Raw genomic sequence first — 27,563 nt, 5'->3', positions numbered from 1 at the left:
TTCTATGATTTTTATAGTAAGGTATACTATTTGCGTTTACAGTGAAGTCATATGATGATGTTTTCTTCAACACAAAATCCAGAGGAGAGAACATCCATCCATTCACTGATGGCAACACTCAGGCCCTGCCCAGAGCATCTATGTACTACATAATCAGATTTTGTCTTGATGTATGTGTGCGTATTCTGAATAAATTAATGGAAGCTATAAAATAATTAAAAAGAAAACTAAAATAGACAATTGATGTAAAGCTTATAGATTTTTCATTTCTGTAATTTTAATTATTTGGCTTCTTGTAACGTCTTGCGGTTTGAAATGCCAAACCCATAATGCAGTGCTCCTCTGTCTCTCTCCTCCCCTCTTTTTTCCCTCTCTTGCACTACACTATGCTTCTGAACTGCTGCTCAAGGTTTAAGTGCCTTCAGAACGGCTCCTTAAGTGCGATTGAACTCAAAGAAAATGAATCATTTATTAAAGCTCTATTGCTTTCGGATTAAAAGCAGGAGGAAATATTGATGTTGCCATTCTGGCTTATAATGCTCTGTGTTGAGTCATAGTCATTCCAGTGAAAATAACACACGCTCTCTGTTCCATTCCCTGACACATCTGATGATTACCAGCAATTGTGACACTGGCCTCCCTGACTTTTGTATGATGTGTGGATCATCATCATCTTCCTGGATGGCCTGCGTCACAGATCATGACATCTAAAGGTGGAACAACATATCAAATAGAGTGCAAACATGCAGTTCTTCTCAGAATGACAGCACTTGTGATGTGATTAGCAATCTGATGATGTAAACACAAATGACTTGGAAGGGGACATCCTGAGGAATTTCCTGACAGGGGCAGTGCCCACAGAGAGAGCAAGAGAGAGACTATCTGTGCTGGGAGAAAGTTTATCTACCTTTGTCAGCTTGCCCCTGTGGGGTTTTGGCGCTTGTTAAAAAGTCCTAACAAAAAAACAGCAGCAGTAATATAAAGACAGTGAGCGTGCAGATGAACAAACTTTGGCCGTCTGCTATTTTTAAATTCTATCTTGTAACAAAGTGAGTCTTTTTGACTCCTGTTGCCTCTTTTATCAAATATACACTTAAGCCACACTTAAAAATTTATGAATACTACTGCATCAGATATCAAAATATCAGACCAAGTGGCATCTGCAAACAAATGGTGCTTGACCTTTTCTTAGAAGTAACTCCACTTTTCGGAAGCCAATTTGTGATTACTTTTAACCAACTCATTCTAAAGTAATTTTCAGTTAATTTATGACGTCAGTTCCGCTTAAATTCATACAAGTCTCCCGTTTACACAAACAAATTGTTCCATCCATCTGCGCTGTTTCTCAGTTGTTGTTCTATGTAAACATGATAAATGGACATCTTTGAGTCTTGCAAAGTGAGTAAAGACGCTGACTACCACCCCTGGAGTCACGAGTTCGAATCCACGGCGTGCTGAGTGACTCCAGCCAGGTCTCCTAAGCAACCAAATTGCCCCTGTTGCTAGGGACGGTAGAGTCACATGTGGTAAACTCCTATTGGTGGTGTGTGGTTCTCGCTCTCAGTTGGGCATGTGCTAAGTTGTGCATGGATGCCACAGAGGATAGCGTGAAGCCTCCACATGTACTACATCTCCACGGTAACACGCTCAACTGGATTCACGCCCTGGATTCAAGCTCTTGACTCCTGCGGTGGTTGTCAGCGTCTTTACTCGCTGAGCTACCCAGGCCCCACATACGTTCATTCTTAAGAAATTTCAGGTATGGAGTAGTTCACTGGGTCTTTGCCATGTGAAAAGCACCAATTAGTGAACACATTCCATTTCAGTGCATAAAGGGTTCATTCAGTGTGCTTTAGCCTGTAAAATTCTGGCTCGTCCGCTGTGCTCCGTTCAAAGGCCACATATGTAGGCTTCGCAAGTCTAGCTTGGGGTGCCAAACTGTGCCTTGTGTTTGAGACTGATGATCTTTTTCAGTGGTATTTCCTATGGAGGCCCGTCCAGTATTTCTACCATCTCCAGAAACCAGGACTGATTGGAGCATTTTGGCGCAATTAACAAAACGTTTTCCTTGTCCACTCTGACTTTGCTGATGAATGAAGGAGGTGCACTGAGGGAAATGCATATTTGCGTTTCGCCAGCCATACATGGGCCAGCGCGTCCTGGCGACTTATATACGCCACTACTGTTATGGTGTCCAAACGAATCAGAATGTGGTGATTCAAAATATCAGAATAAAAAGCTCTCAAATCTAGAAAGACAGCCAGTTGCTCTAGGCGATTGACATGTCATGCCCGTTTCACACCTGTCCAGGTGTCGAAAGTCGGGCATCCAAACCCCCACCCCATCCACAACCTCAGCACCACAGGGACTGAAACTATAATTACATAAAAGAAAAGCATAGAACAAATTAAGTTGTTACATAGAATAACATGAAGAATAAAGGAAGCATAATAATACTGATATTAATAATAATAACAATAATTATTATGTATAAATGAAGTAAAAGCTTAACCAATAGATTATTCTAGACAGAGATTCACAAATCAACCCAAAAGATCTTTAATAGCAGCTATTCTGTTGTTTAGAGCCTTTTACTTGATTGAGAGTAAAAAGTACCCACTTTTAAACCTACTCTAGAAGTACATTTATTTTAAAAAGTTACTCATGTAAATGTAGGAATAAATGTAATGTGTTACTACCCCCCTTTGATGTCTGACACAACTTTTATGAATATCGACATAAAATTGACTTTGGAAAAGATAGAGAGATGAACTCAGTTCAATGCCTATATATTTCATGTCTTTTGACACTGCTGTATTTGTTGGAAGAGAAGTTTTGAAATCATCTGAATTCATCTGAAAAACGTTTATCATATTAATGAACCATTCACCGAAGTTAAACATTTTCATCATGTGGCATAGGTATCTCCATTTGTACCGATCAAAGGTAATTTCGGCATCCACAAATAATAAACCGCTGGGCGACTCCAACTGCTTCTGCTAGTACGTGTAAAACCTGATGAATGTTATCTGAAGCCAAACGATCGATAATAAAAAAAGACTGGTCCGGGATAATTAAATTTTGAATCACAGATTGCAATCTTTTTGCAATAATGGCATAAATATTTATACCCTCATTAATCAAAGAAATATGTATATGATTGAAGCAGTCGGTATCATCTCTTTTAGGTTTAGGTAAAACAGGAACTAATTCAGTATTTAGGCCTCTATGAAAAAACCCTTTGGATATAGCAGAGTTTATAGTGGATAACCAAATAGGGCCCAGTATATCCCATAGCGATATAAATAGTTCCACCAGAACACCCTCTATACCTGGGGATTTCCCTTTGCTAGTATCTAATATTGCTTGGTGCATTTCAACCAATGTAATTGGGGTGTCGAGAAGCCCCGCCTCTTCCTCTGGGAGTGTGGTTAAATTAAGATGTTCGAAAACGTTTTCTAACTCGTCAGAGCAGGGCTGTCTTTCTGAAGTGTAAATTCTCAAAAAAATAAATGAATGACTCGTTAATATTGGTGGGACATGAACTGAGACCCTTCTTTGGATGTTTAATTGATTTGATATGAAAGCATCTCTTGTGCTTTTTCAATGTGAGGCTAAGAAGCCGGCTAGGCCTTCTACCATCAATATAGTATTTATGTTTAGTGATATGCATCAAATATTCAGAGCGCTGCCTTAACAAATCATTGAGAGCAGCCCTTTCTGTATTCAGTTTTTGCTCTATTGCTGTGGAATTTTTTTTGTGCAAGTTCCCTCTCTAAATCCCCACATTTTCCCTCTAATGAAGATATTTGTTGCACGTGCTGTTTTTTGAGATTGGATGAGAAAAAGATGGTGTTGTTCCTTAAGAAACCTTTCAGAAGTTGGTAATCTGCAAATGATAGCAATCATTTTGTGAGTACTGGAAAAAAGGAAGCATCATAAATATTCGGGGCATAAATGCTAACAAAAGCAATCTTCCTTCCCTTGATAGAAGTGCAGCAATAGGCCATTTGACCATCCTTATCTTCCCCCGAGCGTTCAATAATAAAATTACAATTGCGTTTAAGTAGGATCACCACCCCTTTTTTCTTAGAGCTGCAACCTGATGAAGCAACCAGAATGTAATGTATATTTTGCATTCTACGAGTGTCAGTATTTGATAAATGCATTTCATTAAGCAACATCAATGTAATAGATCCAGAACTTGTGTGCATTTATTTGGATAGTTTAAACCTCTTACATTAAGAGAGATTGCTTAGAGCTAAACCATTATCTATTGGTCCTTTACACCTGCAAAATAACATGTAAAACTGTGGGTCACTCCAGCTTCCTCCGATTTGAATATTCACATTTAAGAATGTAAATGAGAGAATATAAATCCACCCCGCAAAACCCCATATAGAAAATTTCTGTGTTGTTCATGAGGCAATGTCTAAGCGCTATTCTCCCCATTACAACTGAAGAAAAATAAATATATGTCAAGGGACATAGAACAGCATCCATTATTATTAAAATAAATTTAATTGATATAAAATTAACTAAATTGTCTCAGCTAAGGAAACAATATAAACAGTCCAACTTTTGAGATGAGATCTTGAAGTTAGGATGCATCAGCAGAACAAGAACAAAAACGGAAAGTGTAAATTTAGTTTAGCACATCCTACTGTGGGTCAAAAAGCCTGGATTTGACCAAGGGAACGTTCCGTAGACATTTAAAAGAGAGTTGGATTGTTGCCTTTGATGAATGGTGGGCAGTTGGTAGTCCGTTGACATCCGTCTTCTCCAGAAATCATTCCGCCTCCTACGACGATTTGAACGCTTGTTTTTGACCCTTATTAGAGACTCTCAAAGTTGCACGGTAGATAAGGAATGATAAGGAAGTTTTGCCCTGATGGCTGAAAAAGCCTTTCTACTTTGAGTGGTCTCACGGTTGTAATCTGCGTAAAATCCAAGTCGGACATCATAAGTTAAGGTGGGTTTTGCTTTCCGAGCACCTTGAAGGATGATTTGTCTGTCAGGATAACAAAGAAGCCGAAAGATCAATGCACGTGGCTTGGATGAGTCAGAGTTGGAATAAATTTGATGTGCCTTTCAATCTGAATGGGGTGTGAATACTTGGAAAGATTGGGGATTCATTTGGGGAGCATTTTTTGCAAGTATCTGATGGGGTCACTTCCTTCAGAACACGGAGGTAGGTTGACTAGGCGGACATTATTTCGCCGCAACCTGCCTTCCATCTCGATGCACTTTCATTGTACTTGTTCTATCTGAGAAAGACAGTTTTGTGTCCTTCTTGACTGAACGCAAACTCCCTTGTAGATTGTCAATCCTTGTAGAAAGCCTGATATTGAAAAAGTGTGAGTGTCTTGTGCATGTTTATCTAGTGCTGTAGTCTTCTTTGCTAACTTTATTGCATGTGATTAATTGTGAGACATTCAGCAGTGAATTTGTGGCCATGTAAGCACCGTTGCCTGATTTCCATCATTTGTTTAGCAAATCGGGCACTAAACCAGCACAGACAGTGTGTGCAAAAAAACTCTCTTTTATCGGCTGTAATTTATTCTTAGAGAATTATATGTTTTATAATTCAAATACTAACAAACATCCTTTTCTGAATTTTTTGCTTGAATAGAATGCTTGTGCTATGTTTCTCTAATTCTGTGACATGTATTGTCACTTGGTTTTATATTTAATAATCTCTTTTAATGGCATTCATACATTTTCAGGTGTGGCTTAAATGGCCAAATACTTTCTGGGGCCACTATGTCTGACTGTATATAGAAAGTAGCTGATCATCTGTTGGACTACACCATGATGTCTTAATTATTGCACAACCTAAAATAGTTCTGGCTTAGACAATTGATTAAGCATCATACGTTTGAAATTGTGGGTTCAATGAAGGTCTTTCATTGTTATATTTAAGTGCTTTAGGCGATCACTGCAAGAGGAAACCACTCTGATCATTCATTCATTACTGCTGCTTGTTTGAGGTAAAATATAACCTCTGTTCTGTATTGATCTCCTAACAGTTTCTAGCAAGGATCAGGTCTTATTCTGATGTGACGATGGGAACTAATGAAGGGCTCTTTCCTGGTGAGCATGGAAGATTCATTACGATGGGTCAAAAATATAACAAATGCTTTCTAGTGAACCACCTCCTTAAACCTAATTTATACTATGAAAGAATCAAAAAAAAATTCTCCTCGATGAACTAAATCACCCTATATGCGAACAAAGTCGTTGTTTATACTTTGCACAAGTTTGTTTGTTGAGGGTGATGTCACAGTGTTTATTGTACTGTTCCAGCCATAGAAGGAATGCCAATAATGCTGGTCTTTCTCTTGGTGAATCGCTGGTTTTAGTGCTGTATCACTTCTTTGCCTTATTAACTTCATTAAAACCCAATCTCTCACCACGAATTTGTAGTGGCCACACTGTCTTTGTGGAGTTTGTGTCAGGAATCATATAATAAAGTGTACTTCCACACAATCTCTGAAATACAGGCTTTAAAGTTGTCCATTTAACAATAGCAACCTAGATAACTACGCCTCAACTTGCATACGCGAATGTATATAAAAAACAATGATTATTTTTAACCAATCATAAATGCTCATTGGCTAGCTAAGTCTACCTAAGTCAATAACTTCAGAGATATGCGTGAACAGGAGAAAAATCTGCATTTTTTCATAATTTTTAGGCAAACTAAAAGAATCTTGTTCACCCAGTAAATATAAATTAGCCTTTAGACTGTGCCTGCTTACAGAGCAGTTCAGAGCCCTTCATAGATGATGTTGTATTGTAACTGGCGTGCAGAAGAAGAGAAAAGCTGCTGAAATGCGCTGTATCTCCAACAGCAGATGCTCTTTTAGAGGTGAGTGGAACAGCAGTGGGTTTACTCAGCTTGCTGAAACACAACCACTCAGCTTCGAAGAAAAACTCTTACCTTACCTCCTTTTATACCCGTATGCCCGGGGGAGGGGCATGCAAATTCTGCTCGCCAATTCTCATTGGCCTTTTCTCAAAGATTAGAGGTAACTGAGGTTCTCAAGAGAGACCCCTAGTGTCACTACAACGTCAAGTGAGTGACAGAAGGGGAACTACCTTACTGTGACTTTTGAAAGTGGGTCATGTTCCCCCCATGTTATAAAGATTTTTACGCTCCTGCTTTCCAACAAGCCACTTTACGCATGTAATTCATTGTCAACTACAAAACTACAAGTTGCTTATACTCAGAACATGAAGCTATTAAAGGTTCTTTCCTTAATACCTATTCTTAGACATCTTACTATAAATTGGGTTCTTCTGTTATTGTTAGTTAGTAATCTGTACCTCACTTGTACTGTGAGGCGAACACCTTAATGTCTACAGCAGCTGTCATTCATGTTACCCTAAGGCGGAGGGAATGTTTTGCAAAATCTGTTTTTGATAAGAAACTCCTGACAGTTATGTAATGAACACTTCATGAGATAGTGGCATAGTCATCATTCAGTGCACAACATCCAGGGGCTTACAGACCCTCTTCTTCATACCTCCACCCGTTCACTCTTTCATCTCTTTTCGTTCAAGCGTCGTGGAGGAATTTCAAAAGAATTCAAAAGAATCTGTGGCAAAAGTATAATAAATAATGCTTCGCTCCCAGTTGTGACAAAGTGATTAACCTTTTTACCTTTTGCACTTCGGTGAGTGGTGTTTCTCTGGGAGGGCACTGTATTTTCTTCCACTCTCTATCTCTGTCACCAGCATGTCAGGGTAATTGAATTTCTGCACACGTTCCCCTTTTTCATCAATCACACGTGCTGTTAAGGTGGGTTTTGGAGGGATACTCAGGCATAGACCAGAAGAAAGACAGGATATAAAAGACTAACAGACAGGAATAAAGGGGAAGAATGCAAAAGGAGAGAAAAAAGTAAAGAGTGATATTGAATGAATTAAAAACTGAGCAGGAATTTGCTGTGGAGTTGTGTAACTAGTGACGTGGGAGCAGTGCATAGACTCTAGCTGTGTTCTGATTCACAGGGTCCCTATGCACTTGTAATGTTGGGTTCTTAGAGAGGAAGAGAGGAGATGCAGGAATAGATACTTTCAATCTTTTAATTATAAATGCTGGAGTGGAACAAACGATAAAGTGAAACACTTCATCAACACTACAAAGCACTTCAAGGACTGGCCGTGGATGAAGAAAACTAGAGGATATTTATACAAAGAGTGCTAACGAGGGAATGGAGGACAGGTGAGGAAGATGAGTAACAGATGGAAGTGATGAGGGCAGTGAATTCTGGGAGATGTAGTCTGGGGAAACATTTCAAAATAAGAGTCCTAGGAAGACATGAGGGAGACAGGCTGTGACAGCACCTAAATCATTTTTTATTTTGGAATGCTCTGAAATATCATCAAATACAGACAACACTTGAGTTGCACAGATTATGGGCTTTCCAATACAATTACATCATGTACTGTTGTAACTATAGTAGCAATAACTATAATATAAATCAGAGCATGTGAGCGGAGCGGTGATAATTCCACCTGAGCGGAGAGCACCTTTTTGAAGATTCCGCTCCACTCTCTCAGGCTGTTCGCTCAACCCAGAATGTGCTTCGTGATATGCTGGTTTAGGAATCTACTAAATAAGCAATAGGCCTTAGGTTATGGAGCTCTAACATTGTTTTAGTGAAGTTACACTCTTTATATGCTAGCTATTAATCAAAGCTAAAAACGAAGAAATTGAAAGGGAGTGTGGAGAGACTGTGAGAATTAGCAAATATTCCTTTTGGAATCGTACGTGTCACATTGCCAGAAAGCAAGAGGATGTGCTACTCGATGTAGTGCAGCAAAAGGTGAGCTAGTAGGCTTCACTACTATTCAATAATAAATTTATAAATAAGTAATGTAACTTGTTGTTTTGCCATCATGTTAGGGCATCTGCCAGCTAGATGCAAGCCCGGTTCTGCAGGGTTGTGAATGTTAGAGCACCCTCAGTTGAATATGTAAGCTTAATAATACTGTATTTTGGCAAAGCATTTTGTCTTGAATCCTGGCTTACACACACACACACACACACACACACACACACAAACACACACACACACACACACACACACACACAAAACACACACACACACACACACACACAAAATCAATAAACATGTATGATCTTGCAGAACAGTGTGTCCTAATTTGCTGGCGGAGCATTCTGCTTTCATGCCTCTATTGTACAATTGATAATTTGATTAGTAAAGATTTCCGCTCTTGAATAGAGAATTTCATTGGCAGAATTATCTCACTTAATCGACTAGCTTTCGATTTCTGCTTCGGGATAAAGAGGCTCATAACTGCTGGTCAGTTTCCCAAAGCCAAATCCACACCTTAACAAGAAGTGAAACGTAAAAAAAATTATAGATTAGTGGATGCAGATAATCGCTTCCAAAATCATTTGCTGCATTCATGCACAGAGAAAAAAAGCTATAATTGATTGTACATTAGAAAAAAAATAAAATTCTTAAACGAAGGCAGTATAATTTCTGAATTAAATAATTGTTATTTGTTTCAGGATCATTAAACATGATTTCATCTAATATATATATATATATTGGACAAAATCTCACTTTATGCAGGACAAATCTTTTTTATTTTTTAAATCCATGGTTAAACGTTGCTGTACATATAAAGTACAAGACATGATCGTTTGATGCATATAATGTCCAGAGTCATTGTATAATGCTTTAAAAATATCAAGGAAAAACAAAGGGGGCACACGGTATCTACTAATATAATAATTTTATATAAATAACCACAGTCCTTTAGATTACATATGATTCGTACATATACAATTGTAGGGAATATTAATAAAGCAACAACACTGAAAAAGAGAAAAGCATTCACTGCTGTTTTCTGGATAACTTAATATACCCTTTAAAACTGAACACAAAATTAGAATGAGAAATTGCTCATTTTAATTTACAGACCCAAAGTCTGATAGTATTAAATCAGAATCCTATTAAAGTTTCAAATCTACAGTATAATAATTCCGTGGAGACAACTGATAAACAATTATTAATTTCACTTTTACCTGCAATATTTTTCCTGGTATAAGTCTATGTTTTTTTTATTGCCATAAAGAATTTTAACAAAATTTAATGTTGAAAAGATTGTAGTTTTGTGGGTTGGTTGTAACACTCGGGTCCAGTGTAAACCGAAAAGCACAAATTTGCAGCGAGTTTCTGTGACGACGCACATATGTTTTATCACTAGTATCATTTTAACATTAGTAAACAAAGGTAATTTAGAACTGAACATTTTTAAGGCATTATTTTAAGATGTTCAATATATTTCACCCAGAGGGGCACCTCAGCCCATGTGGGCAAAGGGGCAGTTGCTTGCACCAGTGTAGATACTACCTGTGTGTGTGTTTGGAACCAAGTATACTACAGAGAAATTTCACGTCGGAGCGGGATTTGAGTGAACACTTTTTTTTACCGGTGAGCGTGAGCGATACTTGAGCGGAGTGTTCGCTTGGGACGTGAACGGATGAGTGGAATGCACGTGCATGGAGTGGGATATTGAGCGGCGTGTTAGACCGAACCGCTTCGCTCACATGCTCTGATATAAATCAGAATGTATATGTAAATGTATTTAATACATTTAAGTGAATTAATTCAAAATATGAATTATATTTTTTAATTGATATAATGCATCATTCTCAAAACCCCTACATTTAGATTGTTGTTATATCTGATTTGAAAATACATTTTATTTTTGTTCTTTTATGATATGTAGGTGTCTTAAAGGGACAGTTCACCCAAAAATAAAAAAAATATTTCGTAATTTGTATTTGTTTCACAGTTGAAAGAAAGTAAAATTGTTGACAGAATTTTCTTTATTGGGTAAACAATCCTTTTAACATTTAATTGTCATATTGTTATGATCATGACTTTGTAATGGTTGCATTTCATAAGTGTGTACTTTATAACCATGCAGAAACCCCACCTAAGGTAAATTTAGCTGTATAAAAATGCCAGAGAATAAAAATGTATAAAAATGTTTATTTTAGCCAAACTTTTGTAAGTACTCAGTTTTTGCTCAATGACACAATAGTGTATTAATGCATACTGTATTAATATACACTTAAGACTTTCAGACTGCAAATGTTGTATATAGTAAGCTCACTATGGTTTAAATGTTATTCAAGATGGCCGAGTACCCAGTGTACTTTGTAACCATTCATTTAGTATGTTGTGTTCCATGTCTCTCTCTGTTTTTTGCTCTCTTTCTCTCTCTTGTTCATTTCCACAGTAATTTTCTCACTCATTCTGTCTTTCTTCCCTTGCTCAACTAGTTTACTTTATTCACTAAGAGGATTGTGGTGTGCAAAAAATTAGCTAAAGAAGCAGCTTTTTAGACCGACTCTGAAAAACAATGAAAAACATTGGCATTAGCGGCAATGTCATTATGCTTTTACAAAAACACAATTTAACCATGTGGAGTGGATCTCAGTGCTGTGATTGTGTTAACACGGTGTGGCTCTTCTGTGTTGTGTGTCAGGCTAACTGTGCTGTGTTTGAACCACTGTCGGGGATGACATGAGCTGTGGGAAAAAAACAACCACCCCTGAGGCTTGCCTGTGAACCACTTTACATTATCCCCACACACACTCTCACATACAAAATGGTATACTTTATATTATATACAGTATATGCACTCTCACTGCGTTCTCAGCAACTTCAACCTACACTGGCTGATCTCTTCTTCTTCTCATACTGAATATCTAATCAGGCTAACAGGAATAAAGATCCATCAAGCAGGGCTTCAAAAACATTGTGACCTCTTGTTCTGTGAGCCTCTGGATGATTATCAGGAACAATCATGATATAAACTGCTCTAATGCTTCTGAGATCTTACGCTATTGAGATGCCAAAAGAGCACCTTAAATGGCTGTGAGAAAACTTTCCTGTATTGATGCATTTCCTGTTGAAACGGCAAGTTCAGTCAGGACATATTGAATAGCTTGGCCTTTTTTTTTTTTTTTTTACGATTACCAGTAGCCTTTAGTTTATGCCACAGACATGAAAAACTATTTGTTGCATGCAAGATGAGTCGTCACATTTTTGGTCAATTTTTCTGGAAGAGAAAGACTGTACATTTTAAATGTGTTAAAACTTTTAAATCTTTTTAATATTTGAAATTTGCTAAAAGTTAAATTCTAATTTTAGGAGTACACTAGCATTTAGGCCTCAAAGCTAGACCTAAAGCCACAAATCTCCAATTTTATCTTATCAAAGATCTTAAGTGATATATTTTGAGAAATATTTACACTTTTTATTATCCATTTAGAAATATGATAAAGCATGGCTCCTATTTCCAAACAAACAAAATTCCTTGATTGTATTTTATCTCCTCTGGCTGTAAATGGTATCATGTTATAGGATGAATATGGCTTTGAGAAAGCCTGGCAGCATGCAGAGATGACGCAGATCCATCTGTAAAGGGGGTGGGGAAATAAGAGACCAATACTGTGCTCCAGTCAAATGCACACAAATATCATATCACACCTCTGAAGCTGATTACACATGCCTCTCATGTCATTCTCTGCACTTTGCTGTGAAATTACATTTAGACAACAATGCAAAATCTCTATTAAATTAAATAGGTTAAAGTAAAAGTAAATTTTTTTGAAAATGTCAGTCTTACAGTTTGTTGCTATAAATTAATATTATTTTGGTAACACTTTACAATAAAGTTGTATTCGTTAGGAGTAATTCACCCCAGAATGATAATTCTCTTAACATTTACTCAATTCCTTTCTCCTGTGGAACACAACAAGCAAAGGTATTTGATGGAGATATGGAGTGAATATACCCATTCAATGCAAGTCAGTGTGGTCCAACACTTCCAAGCTCCAAAAAGGATATAAAAGCAGCATAAAGATAATCCATATACAACTTATTTGGTTAAACCCATGTCTGATATGATTGGTTTTGGGTTAAAAACAGACCAAAATGTAACTCCTTTTACATTATAAATCTTGCCATCTGCAGTCTCCGAGGCACAATCATGATTTGAAGCTCTATTACACTTCCTCACACATATCCCAATTGTCTTGCATTGTATGGATATACTCACCTCATATCTCAATCAAAATATCTTTGTTTGTGTTCTGCAAAAGAAAGAAAGTTATACGAGTTTGAGAATTATAATTTTTGAGTAAACTGTTCCTTTAATGTTTTTATATTATATTATATTATATTATATTATATTATATTATATTATATTATATTATATTATATTATATTAGCTGCTCCTTTGTGTGGATGCTTTGGTACAGTTAATCTGTTTTACTTAATTTTTGGACATGCTTACTCTAAGGCAAAATTAATTGAATTGAATAGTGTTATTTATTGCCACTCAAACAGGGCCAGTATTATTTGTCTCCACATTTTGTAGTACACCACTACAAAGACCCAACATCTCCATAGAAGTAGGTTACTAATGGAGATCTCACCTTGTGGGGCTCAAATTTGTAACGTTTTTGTTTCAGGTCCAGATTTGAGCATATCTACACTACCTGTGTAAATGTACATGCATATATAGAGTGGAGGTGGGCTAAAGCAGTCGCTGGTTCGATCCCCGCAGCCACCACCATTGTGTCCTTGAGCAAGGCACTTAACTCCAGGTTGCTCCGGGGGGATTGTCCCTGTAATAAGTGCACTGTAAGTCGCTTTGGATAAAAGCATCTGCCAAATGCATAAATGTAAATGTAAATATCAAACTTTGCTGATTTGTACAAATCTCTTTCTTTTATTCACACACTAGATACAACCCCCCTCTGTAATTATTGCTTTCTCCCACTGGTCTTGATGTAAAGAGAGAACTCGTTAACATGCATGATACCGACTGCAAAATCACCCCCTCCCTCTGTTTCCAAGAGCTCTGTGAGCTCTTCTGTAATATGAGGTCAACAAACACCCACCCCACACATCTACAGGTTCACCCCCCACACATCACCCACTAGACCAGTTATTACATGGGTCACATTTGCTTAACCCTGCTTGTCAAGTGTTGATGGACAACATTGGTGAGCGGCCAGTTAGAGCTTATTAATCTCTATGCCTTTATTCCTTACGTGTAAAATATTTTTCTCTATTTGCATTTACATCTTCAGAAATGAATAAAAAAATTGTTTTTTTAAGATGTCAAGATTTTTTCTCTAACAAATATGCCACTTTAAGATAACATCATGATGACCTTTGATAAATAATGTAATTATTTTTAAGGTGAAGCGGTGAAATTATATTAGAACCGTCTTGTCATGTACATAAGTAAATGTGCCCAGACTCATACTCTGCAGAAAATTATTTTCTTAATCATTATTTAGTCTTGTTTTCTACTAAAGCATCTAATCAGCTTTACTTAATAAGCAAAATTGGTATGATGTTATGACTTGTTTTAAGAGAATGTATCTTAAATTAAGTTTAATTTTCATACCCCATTGGTATTTTTTTGTTCTTGTTTTAAGAATAAACATCACTGAATTTAATTATATTTATGAGTTGGGTTAATTTATCTTGATATTTTCCATGTGTTTGCTCTGAAATGGCTTAAGAGGGTGATGTTTTTTTTAAACCAGAGGGACCATCATTTCAACCAAACAACAGCTGTTGTCATGCATATTTAAAATGTTTTATGTAAGAACTAAAACACAGCAAAAATGTAGTTAAAAATAATCAAGGCATATTTCCACACACTCTAAATCTCCACTTTATCTTTAACTTTTACATCTAAAAGTCACATGTATAAAGAAAGTTAAAGTTAAAGTTAAAGTGAAGAGTTAGACTAAAAAATTTCTTTATTTGTTCTGCTGAAGAAAGAAAGTACAAATAAATAAATTAAATAAAATAAAAGCACCATTAATGAATATTCAGTGTGTTTCCCGGTCCTAATGCAGACACACAAACATTCACACGTGCACAATATGTCTCGTATCTCTCACAGATGCACACATTCATAAACACACAAGACTCTCCTTGCATCTGTATTCTGTCATAAGCTACCTTTTGTTTCTCAGTTTTTGGGCCACAGTAATTGGTTTGACATTGAAATTGTGACTCAGAAAATTGTACCCTCATGATTGAGAAGGTTAATGAAAGAACAGTGCTGCTCCCCCTCTTTCTTTCAAAGGCCCCGGTCCTCTCATTAATAAAATTACTGAAAGGTTGAAACCCAAATATGAATTTTTAAATGAGACTGGCCTTTGTGTCTCAGATGGCCTGTTAAAGCTGTGGAATTGTGCGACACTGTAGGGAACAGTTCTCACGGCACAAGGGTATTGAATCTGCTCAGCCAGAAAGAGCCAGAAATGCATCATTATGATTAGACAATGAGTTCATCAAGGCTAGAGCGGCACATATCACACTGATCTCAAAGAGTAAAAGAACCAGAAAAGCTTTTCTCTTTTCAGATTTGTCTTATTGCATTTTAATAAAGAACCTTATTAACTTGAGTTAACTTTGTCAGTCTGTAATATTGAGACCATAAAACGGTACTCAATATATTGGAATGATTGTTCCATTCTGGCTGTTCAATTACATTTAATTGAGGGAATTATTGTTTTTGTAATTTCTTTGTTGCCGGAAATGTTCCTTGTTAAAATCTGCATCTATTGTGTCATGACTCACCTCTTTTTTTTACTCTCTTTTTGTTTAACAGGATGTGAAATCAACATTCTTCCAGTTTGGGGCCTCCATCCAGCAGGAAGCACTGCTCATGCTCAACATCATGGAAGAGTACGACTGGCATGTCTTCTCCATTGTGACCAGCAAGTTTCCAGGATATCAGGATTTCATTACCATTCTGAAGACCACGGTGGACAACAGCTTTGTGGGTTGGGACCTTCAGCACACCATCACTCTGGATGCAGTAGACGGGGACTCTCGAACCCAGATTCAGCTGAAGAAGGTGCAGTCTCCAGTCATCCTTTTGTACTGCTCCAAAGATGAGGCAACTTATATACTGGAGGAGGGTCGTTCACTGGGACTGACCGGATTTGGCTACATCTGGATCGTGCCTAGTATGACAACAGGCAATACAGAGGTCATGCCAGATTCGTTCCCCTCTGGAATGATCTCTGTATCCTACGATGACTGGGACTATCCTCTGGAGGCTCGGGTTCGTGATGGGCTTGGGATTATAACTACAGCGGCTGCAGCAATGTTGGAAGAGTTTGGGGATATTCCCGAGGCCAAAACCAGTTGCTATGGCCAAATGGAGAAAGCAAAGTTGCCACCCAGCGCATTACACAAGTAAGTAGAGGGGCCAGAGCCAGACCAAATGGCATATTATCATCTGTGTCTTTGTTTCAGAGTTCCCACAGCTTTTGATCAGTGAATCTCCATTACTTTTCCATTAGTTATTTAATCAATGGTTAAGGATTGTAGAGGCAGACCAATATATCGGTTTTACAGATGAATCTTTGCTGATAGTTGCTTTTTGGAACTATTGTTATCAGAAAAAATCTGTGCAGAATGTTGCTGACAGTTTTTCATAATTTATTAATTTCAAAATAAGAGTCCCTGGTGTATTTTGGGATTGTTTATACTTACAAATCCTGCATCATGCACCAAATCTTTTTTTCAGGTTATTTTGGGGAATTTGGTTAAAAATAAACTGCATCTGAGGTTTATTTGTTTAGGACTCTTTGTCTCTGCCTGTCAAGTATACAATTGATTTTTTATGACATTCTAAAAATGTATTTGAAAAACTATTGGCCGATTAATCGGTTATTGGCCTTTTCCCCACCCCCTCAGTTATCGGTATCATCTACATCCACTATCGGTCGACCTCTAAAGGATTCTTTGGCACATTTTATGGCGATTGCACTCACAAAGAGTAATATCTAGCCTTGATGTTAGTGTATTCTGTCTGCATCTTGTCCACCATGTTTATGCACTCAATATTAAAAGTTGAGGCAAACACATGAGAGCCTTTTATGTGTAAAACACAGTTTTAAGTCAGTCAAGTGGAAAAGGGACAGAAGGGGGTGGAAAAAAGCCACCCAGGAGGTCTGTGTGAGAGACATGGTTCTGGCATATGCAAAATTCATTGTTACATTCCTCTAATATATTTCTCAGCATGAGCAGCACTCTACAGTAAGTTAAAGGTAGAATATGGTTGAATGCCAGGCAGGGGACCTGGATGGGGTGTAGAGACATTTTTAGGAAGTGGTGCATAAAGTGGTGCTTAAACACCCAGAGGTGGGTACTGGTGCACTTCTCCACCTCTCCAGGGACATAATGAATAATGTTTTACACAGCATTCTGTGAGAGCCAGAGAGAGCCAGAGCAAGAGACAAAGAGAAAGGGTCTCATTCACTAATAATAATCACATACAAATGTTCTTATTTATGTGCACAGAGAAGGTTCTTTTAAGTAGTTTAAGAAGTGAAGTGTAGTTCGCTTGTTCTATTGTTGATAGAATCTATCTATCGATCTGTCTGTCCGTCTGTCTGTCTGTCTGTCTGTCTGTCTGTCTGTCTGTCTGTCTGTCTGTCTGTCTGTCTGTCTATCTATCTATCTATCTATCTATCTATCTATCTATCTATCTATCTATCTATCTATCTATCTATCTATCTATCTATCTATCTATCTATCTATCTATCTATCTATCTATATGCCTGCCTGCCTGCCTGTCTGTCTGTCTGTCAAACACCTTTATCATAAATAATGTATATATATATATATATATATATATATATATATATATATATATATATATATATATATATATATATATATATATAGTATATATATTTATTATATATATATATATATATATATATATACACTATATACACACACACACACACACACACACACACATTCCATTAGTTAGTGAATGAGACCAGTTGAGACCATGACAGGGTGAACAACATGTAGACTTTGCTAATGGGCTTGGAGAGCTCTCCAAATGTGAAGTGCTCTTGATGGGCTGGTTGCTTTTTTCCTTTTGCTCTTGGGTGGGGCTAGTGCCTACCCACATTGCCAGTCCTGAGTCCTTCTCATCCATATGCCTCCATAGTACCTGCCAGTGCTGAGCGGAGAAGGGGAGACATGTTGAATTGCCCCATTTGCTGTAGAGCACTGTTGCCTGAGATACACATTCAACCTGGTGTCTTGGGTGCATTAATCCTGATAGGCTCAACACAGATGGTCTTGACCAGAGATTGCCTGTACTAGAGCCAGCAAAGCAAAGAACTTGTGCCCTGACTAGGTTTTTTGTTTTAATCTAGATTTTTCAGGTGTGTATATCATGGAATGTTTGAGAAGATGCAGATTCTTTGAAAGTGCATTTACATTAACATTTATTCATTTTGCTGACGCTTTTATCCAAAGCGACTTACAAAAGAAGAAAACATAAGTGAATCATCTTAAGGAGACATTTGTACGAAAAGTGCCATACTACAAAGTTTCACTAGCATCAGAATAGCATTCAAAACAGATTTAAGTGCAACAAGAATGAAATTATAAAAAAATTTTTGTGACTGATTAAGTGCTCTTGGAAAAGATGTGTTATTAGCCGTTTTTTGAAGACAGAGAGTAAGTCAGCTTCACGGATGGATTTGGGATGTGCATTACACCAACGTGGTATGATGAAACTGAGAGTCCGGGAAAGTGTTTTGGTCCATCTTTGTGTTGGTACAACAAGGCGACATTCCTTAGCCCACTGCAGGCTTCTGGCGGGAGTGTAGATCTGCATAAATGATTTTAGGTATGCTGGAGCAGACCCAGTGACTGTTTTGTATGCCAGCATCAGCGCCTTGAATTTAATACGTGCATCAACCGGCAGCCAGTGGAGAGAGACAAAGAGTGGTGTAACATGTGCTCTCTTTGGTTTATTAAAGACCAGACGTGCTGCTGCATTCTGGATTATTTGCAGAGGTCTAGTTGCACATGCAGGAAGGCCTGCAATTAGAGAGTTACAGTAGTCCAGTTTAGTTATGACAAGTGACTGAACAAATAGTTGTGTGTCATGTTCAGAGAGGAAAGGTCTTATTTTCCTGATATTGTGGAGTGTAAATCTACATGATCTTGCAGTCTTTGAGATGTGGTCTGTGCAATTTAGCTTGTTATCGATGGTTACCCCTAGATTTCTGACCGTTTTGGAAGGAGATACTGTAGTTGAACCCATCTGCACGGTGATGTTGTGTTCAAAAGCAGGGTCGGCTGGAAAGACAAGGAGTTTGGTCTTGGCTGGGTTAAGTTGCAGGTGGTGTTCCTTCATCCAGGCCGAGATATCTGCCAGACAGGCAGCGATTCGAGCAGTCACTGTGGTGTCATTGGGCTGAAAAGACAAGTAGAGTTGCGTGTTGTCAGCGTAGCAGTGGTAAGAGAAAGCATGTGACTGAATTATGGGTCCCAGTGATGTTGTGTATATGGAGAAGAGTAGTGGCCCAAGCACTGATCCCTGAGGTACCCCAGTAAGTAACTTATGTCGCTTGGATACCTCACCTCTCCAGGCTACCTTGAAGGACCTATCTGAGAGATAGGAGGTCAACCAGTCAAGCACCGTTCCTCTGATGCCCAGAGTAGAGAGGGTGGAGAGAAGGATCTGATGGTTGACTGTGTCAAAGGCAGCAGAAAGGTCCAGTAGAATCAGAATGGATGATCTGGATTCAGCTTTCGCCTGTCTCAGCGACTCCGTGACAGACAGCAGGGCAGTCTCGGTGGAGTGTCCACTTTTGAAGCCTGACTGATTGTCATCCAACAGCTTGTTCTGTGAGAGATAGGCAAATATCTGATTGAAAACTGCCCTTTCAAGTGTTTTTGACATGAATGGGATGAGAGAGACTGGTCTGTAGTGTTCTATCTGTGTGGAGTTAAGTGCAGGTTTTTTCAGCAGTGGGGTTACTCGAGCCTGCTTAAATGTAGTGGGAAAAGTGCCTGTAAGTAGAGATTTGTTAATTATGTGTGTAAGTGCAGGTAGGATGGACAGAGAGATGGCCTGGAGAAGGTGTGATGGAATAGGGTCAAGGGAACAGGTGGTGGGGTGGTGGGGTGGTTGGAGAGGAGGAGTTTAGAGACCTCAGTGTCAGTCAAAGGAGAGAACATAGAGAAAGAATGGTTGGATACAGGAGTCAGGTGTTTGACAGGGTGTGATGCAGTGAATGTATTGCTGATGGTTGTAACCTTATTTGTAAAAAATGCTGCTTTCAGTGATGTGTCAGGTGGTGGAGGGGGAGGGCAGAGCAGTGTGTTGAATGTTCTAAATAAGCTACGAGTGTCTGTGGTGCTGTTGATCTTGGTCTGGTAATAGGAGGCTTTTGCAGCTTTAACGTTATCTGAAAAAGTTGCAAGCAGAAGTTGATATTTACCTAGATCTGCTGGATTTCTAGATTTCCACTATCTCCTCTCAGCTGCTCTGAGATCAGTCCGATGTTCACTAAGAACGTCAGCGGGCAGGGGCTGGGTGGTGTAGTACGTGCTGGTCTAGAGGAGAGAGGACAAATGTTGTCTAGACAGGTTGTTAAAGTAGAGTAAATTGTGTCTGTGGCAGTGTTTACATCAAGCGTGGAAAATATATTTATTGTATTTAATATAATATAATTTAATATATTTATTGTGGGAAGAGACATCAGTGGAAAGGTGAGAGGAAGAGAGGGATCGGAGGTTACGGCGAAAGGAAACCAAAGGTGGAGTCTGTTTTTACTATAGATGGGAGAATCATGTTGAATTGAACAAAGTAGTGATCAGAGACATGTAACTGGTGTAACAAGAATATTTGAGGTGGTACAGTTACGTGTAAAAATTAGGTCCAGCTGGTTGCCCAATCTGTGAGTTGCTGTGGTGTGTTGTCTTTCCAAATCAAATGAGGCCAGAAGAGTATTCAGTTCAGTGGCCTGGGGCTTGTCTTGGTGTATGTTGAAATCGCCAAGAACCGCAAGTGGCCTGCCATCCTCTGGCAAGGAGGACAACAGGACATCCAACTCCTCAAGAAAGCTTGTCAGCTGACCTGGAGGGCGATAGATGACAACCACATGTATTTTTGTGGGATGCATTGTAGTAACGGCATGGAATTCAAAAGATGTATTGTTACATAGTGAAGCCTGTGGTGAAAAAGTCCAGTTATTATGAATGAGTAAACCTGTGGGTGTGAGAGAAGTTGTTCAAATCAAATCAAATCAAATCACTTTATTGTCACACTACCATGTACACAAGTGCAACAGTAGGTGAAATTCTTGTGTGCAGGTCTGAGCAACATAGCAGTCATGACAGTGACGAGACATAAACCAATTGTTGGAGAGAGCAGCAGGTGTTGCTGTATCCTCAGGGTGTATCCATTTGTCCGTCAGTGCCAGGATGCTGAGGGTGGACTGTGTGGCAAAGGCTGGAATGAATCCAGCTTTGTTCACAGCAGACTGGCAGTTCCAGAGTCCCTCTGAGAACGAGAGCGGAGCAGGTGCTGAAGTGCAAAGTGGCCGTAGGTTGTGTTGGTTGCGTTTGGTCTTGCATCTGTATCTTGTGAATGGTCTATAACAGATAACAGGGATGTGCTTGAAGGCATGTGTTATTCGTGAACTAGCCATGTTATTATGTAGAAATAAAATAATGAAAGAGATAAATCCAAAAATACTTAAGTGCTATGGTGAGTGGCACCTTGTCGGTGTCCTTGCTCGGTGGACTCGCACAGGTAGACTCGCTGGTCTTTACCCAAGTAGGTCTTCACACGAGGGCTACAACATTCAGTCCAATAAATACACACTTTTAACGAGCCGTTCAGTGGAAAAAGCAGCCAAGCATTAATGCTACTTAGCACAACAAAGCTAGTCACATGGTCAACCGAAACTAAGGGTCGTGCGAGGTGCCAAGCGTGGGAACAAACGCAACTTCCGTATAAATAAATTATGCTGCACTTTAGCAATAAATAATACTCTAAAACAAGTGAAGCACGGTTTGCAGACACTAAAACAACAAACCAAACTCTAGCAGCGAATACTATGGGACAAGTCAAAACAAATCTAGCAGCAAATACTATGGGACAAGTCAAAACAAATCTAGCAGCGAATTTTATGGGACAAGTCAAAACAAATGTAGCGCACACACACAAACACACGTTAAAGCGACATGCGTTCAAGACAGTAAACTTACAGCACCTGATCTAGCAATGAATACCACTCTAACAATGTTAAAAACAATTAAATAAACACACTTACATACAACTGCAGACTCCTGTAGATAGATTGCTTACAGTATTGTGAGAAAGCATTTATTATGTGCTTTGAATAAATCCCAAAAAATTATGTTTTATTTCCTTTAAGCACACTTCCCCGTCTATCGCTCACTTCTACGTTGTGTCGAAGAAGCGACACTAGGGGTCTCTCTTGAGAGACTTTTGCATCTCTGATCTATGAGAAAAGGCCAATGAGAAATTGGCAGACAGAATTTGCATGTCTCGCCCTCTGTCATACGGGTATAAAGGGAGGGAAATGCATCTGTTTCATTCAGAAATTTTCTTCGGAGCCGACTGGTTGCGTATGCAACTGTTCCTCCCATCTCTGAGTGCGATTGCTGTTGGATCTATGGCGCATATCAGCGTCTTAGCACAGTAAAAGAGTTATTTCTCTAAAAGAGTTATTTTCTCTAAAAGAGCAATATACACAGCTGGCGTTAAACGTCCTTTTCAGGACGCGTCTTGGCAAAATGGCAAGTGAACCCATTTCTGCATTTCATGTTCTTGTTAATATGGAGTGTCAGAAATCTGGGTGAAATATGTGGTCCTCAAGCAAAAGTTTGCTTTATGACAGATTTAAGATGGGAGTCTGTGAAAAGTGGGCCTTAGCAAAATGGTGCCTTCATATATCAGTGACAAATACTGAAATTACCTGTCAACAGGGGAGAGTCCACTGTGCCTCTTTCCCCTGTTGGGGACCAAGGGTAGCTGTCAGCTGTGCTCTCTAGAACCACAGACTGCTGAAATAAAAGGCACTTTAAGCACTTCTATTGAGACGGGAGACAATCTAAGCACCCTCAGCAAACACCATTTCAGAGAGGGCAATGCCACCAGGGAAGTCCTTAAGAGTCACGGTTATTACTTTGAACATTTCAAAGGCTAAAATAAATAAGACTTATGATGATTATAATGGTGAAATATGGGCAGACATAGATTGAACTTGTCCAACCAGTGCCGAAAGGTCATTCTCCTGTGGGGAGGCATAGTTGTGATGTAATTTACGCCTGGGCCTTAAAGAGACCCAGATTAACCCTTCAATGGGAACAGGGTTAGGCTTGTTAGCATCTTCTGGTAGATACTATAGCTTCACTTTTATTTGGGCAAAAAGCATTTCGCTTCATCGCAGATCATATAAAAATAGCTGTGTATTCTGTGTAAATACTAGTTTCCAGCAAGCAACATATATATCACAAATAGTTAATTGTATTATTATTAGATTGTAGTTCTTGGAGGGCTCTGAAAAGTGTGACATGGATTTGTGTTTTTCCCTGTCTGCTACATTTCACACTGCTCAGGATAGTCAATAGTAAAGGGCATGGGACTGTGCGCAGTCTTGTTAACCGTCAGCCAATCAGTGTGATGAAATCATTTTCCTGCTGCTCCAGAATGACTAGTCACGTGGTATTTTTGACTCAGGGGATTAGCTGTCAATGAGCACATATTGCATATTTCAAACCACATACTTTCTGCCCCAGCCGAGAAACTGTCATTCAGATGAATGGAGACGCTAGCGTACAGCTTTCTCCAGCTATTATAGGCCTCCTTGGTACACATTCTTCAAAGTGAGAGACAATTTAAGCCCCTGTAGAACTAGTGTAGTTGCTTTATATGGCCATAACAAGGTGTTAAAGCACATTCAGTGTGAATGTGCTTTAATGATAAGCATCTGCGTTTAAATAGCTGCCTCTCTGTTCTACCTTTGATGAAGATGGCAGTTTGCAAAGGTGCTGATTTTATTGACATTAAAAATATTATTTAATATTACCAAATCAACCTGAATACATTAGGTTATGCCAACAAAACACCCAATGGTAACAATTGCAGGTTATAGCTTTTTACAATACACAAACACACGCACATACTGTATAATCTATAGATGTTGAAAGATCACACAGAAAAAAGTGAGAGATGGGTTAAAGTGGGTAGAGAGTGTCAACCAGAACCATGAAGATGGTTTTAAATGTGTATGGGCATGTGACTTAAAGTGCAGGTGTAGAGTGCCGAAATCTAGTTTTTACACAAGTCTGGCAAAAGAGAGCATGTTCGGGTCATGTGTTTTTTTTAAAAACCTTTGGCTGGAAGGACTTTAATTGACCTGAATGTGTCCTCAAGGGGAGAGGAGAGAGGCACACACACACACACACACACACACACACAACACACACATCAGTCACTTCCATTTACTGTGCTGTCAGGACCATATTTTCTCTTAAATGGCTTGCTGTGCCCCACTTTGTATCAGATGCACTTAGTACCACAGGTTTACACATGCACTCATTCTGCCAGCCTTGGTTCTGTGCAGCGTGTAGTGTCTCCCAGAGCCCCAGGTGAACAGACCTCAACAGCCCCAGCTGTTCTGAGATTGTCGCACACATATAATGCTCTCTTATGACTTTTGGTCTCATTCAGTAATAATTGTGTATAAGTGTTTTTGTGCACAGAAAAGATTCTCATGCAAAATTGATGCTTGATTCACAATAGGTATGTACATATAGTACATTTGTAACAGCCTCATTCTAATCATTGATGAATCTTGATTATTCTAAATGAGAGAGTCTGTGTCCGCAGTTGGTAATTTGCATAATTCACCATCTCTATATAAAGGACTTTCTGCTCAACCTTAGCTTTAAAGCCATTCGTCACTTTCTGCAAATGTATCTCTATACTCTCTAAAGATGAATTCTCAGCAGAGAGCATTCACAGCAAGATCTCGGAGTAAACCCAATGTGCCATTCTCAAAACCAGTTGAAACACAATTAAGCCTTTTTATATAGGACATATATTATGGCCTATATAAATGATTTTTTATGCAGAACCTATCCCTGACCGAACTAAAGTATAACATGTAATATGTAAGGGATAGTTCAGACTGAACATATTCTTGATCTAAGAAAAGCACAATGCAGCACAGCAAATATAACAGAATGCTGGTGTCTAAACACATCTTCAAAAACTGAAGTTCTTTTTAAACTGGCACCGAAGCTAAAATGTGGTGCTCCTATGTGAGTTGCTGGACATAAAACGGCAAGATGTAGCACAACATACAAAGTAGAGGTGTGCAGCAAAGCCATTATCTGTAACTGTATTTGTATTTGTTCATATGACAAAATGATCTGTCTCTGTAGATAGAAGGATAGAACCGGGTGTGGGCGGGGTTAACATTTATAGTTTCTATTAATAAAATATGCTTTGTATATGCCTTTTCATTATAATAGCCTAATAATAATAATAATAATAATACGTATTTGTGGCAGGGCGCAGGGCGGGACCGGGTGTGTATAATCACAACCCGGCCCCTCCCTCCGCCCTGCCACAGTATTATTATTATTATACAATTATTATTTAATTAAATTATAATAATAGTAAAAAAATTCTTACCAGATGAAGCTGAATTTGTTGCCCACATTAACTGTAGAATATGTTTTTAACTTTGGTTTCTCCATGATATTTCTCATATTAATATCTGCCTGAAACAGAACTTTCCTTCATCTGTTTATGTATAACAACAATATTCAATAGGTGTCAAGCAAAATGTGAAATGTCTAGCACACATTTAGCAGTGAATAGTAAGTACAAATTTAAGCATTCAAATAAATATAATGAATCAATATAGCCTACAAACAGGTGAAAGTCCTGTAAGTGTATCAGGAATTTTTAAAATTGGACACTATTATTTAATTAAATAATAATATTATAATAATAATACTAATAATGTTAGATTTATTATAACACATTCCATGTTTATAAGGTCGCCTTTTGTCTGTGATTTTTGCAAATGTGTAGTTTGAGTTGATTCTCTATTTAGATGTATGTGTGAACTAATTGATAAATCATGATTTCTGCATGACAACTTTGTACTCAAGTTATGCACAATTATGCATGCATAGAGCCAGTGATTGAGCTTTGTAATGATGTTCCAAATGTAAGTATGGGAGGAGCTTGTTCATCTAATCCTGTCAATTAAATTTCATGGGTATATAATTGGTCATTTACCTCGCTCAGCAGCATTCTTCCGGCATCCCTCCTCTCTTTGCCACTTTGATTCTAAACCTTGTATAACATATCTTCCTAATCAAATAATGGAGGATTGCATGGCTCGAGCCCAGTCCCGTACTCGAGTTCCTCAGTTATGGACAGCACGCCAAACCTGTTTACCTTATTGCGCTCAGAGATTATATGAACCTGCGAGTGAAACTAGTGAAAGATACTAATGTCAGAAAGTTTATTGGATTTATTTTTGTTTAACATTGTGAGTGATTGCTCAAGGGAGAGGTCACTGTGCTTAAGATATGCAGATAGCCTTAAATCAAACCTCATGTAGGAACACTTTTTTGCTTCTTTAATGACTAAACATTCTATATGTTGATTTGGGAACATTTTGCCTGCCTTCATCAACTGTGATATTCAACCACACTCGGCCAGTCAGGATGCAGCTGCCTGCTTCATTTTGACCACATATAAAATATTGTGAAGCTGTGGTTATGCAGTCTAGGTTAATCTAGCTTATCCCAGAGCAGCCTTGGAGGCCTTTTGGTCACAGCTGCTATAATGAGGACTGATCGATGTAGGGTTCATAGTGTGCAAGCTTGGGTCAGGGGCGTGATTCACTTCAATTAGTGAGAGGTGAAGTGTGCTCAGGTTGGGTACTTGTCCTTGCCTCCCAGGATTGCTTTGTCATTATGGAGAAGTTCATGGAAGGGGGCATCAGGTTGGGCCGGGATGCTGTGTTGGTCCGGGGCAGAGTGCGGCATTTCACATATGCCCCGATTTCCACATGCAAACCATGTCTCTAATATTCTCCATTGTTTTTAACCAGGGGTCCACGGTACCCTGAGGGTCCATGAAGGGACCGTAGGGGTCTGTGCACTGATACAGGCTATACAACAAACAGAAATGTTGTTAACATTTTACAATAAGGTTGTATACTTTAACTGTAATTCAATTATAGAATTTATTATAATTTATTTCATTTATTTATTACAATGTCATTACAAACACATATGATTTTCATCCTAATGCCGAATGCAAAAATAGATTTTTTATTGAATGTCCCAGTCTATCTTTTAAATATAATGTACATTTACATTTACATTTATGCATTTGGCAGACGCTTTTATCCAAAGCGACTTACAGTGCACTCATTACAGGGACAATCCCACTGGAGCAACCTGGAGATAAGTGCCTTGCTCAAGGACACAATTGTGGTGGCTGTGGGGATCGAACCAGCATCCTTCTGATTACCAGATTACCAGTTATGTGCTTTGGACCACTACACCACCACCACTCCATGTAATAAATAATAATAATAATAATAAAAAAATATATATATATATATATTTTATATTTGT

The 27,563-nt window shown here is 38.5% G+C and overlaps 1 protein-coding gene across 1 annotated transcript in view; it reads left to right on the top strand.

Annotated features, from left to right (window-relative positions):
* Positions 1–27,563, top strand: part of LOC127647724 (glutamate receptor ionotropic, NMDA 2A-like) — a 218,950-nt gene that overhangs the window by 87,311 nt on the left and 104,076 nt on the right. Inside the window, exon 3 of the mRNA XM_052132159.1 lies at positions 15,700–16,292. Within this exon, the coding sequence (XP_051988119.1) occupies positions 15,700–16,292 (593 nt within the window). The remainder of the gene's footprint in view (positions 1–15,699; positions 16,293–27,563) is intronic.

This window comes from Xyrauchen texanus, chromosome 8 (assembly GCF_025860055.1).
Source record: "Xyrauchen texanus isolate HMW12.3.18 chromosome 8, RBS_HiC_50CHRs, whole genome shotgun sequence".
Lineage (NCBI taxonomy): Eukaryota > Metazoa > Chordata > Actinopteri > Cypriniformes > Catostomidae > Xyrauchen > Xyrauchen texanus.
This window is presented reverse-complemented; position numbering and strand designations above follow the sequence as displayed.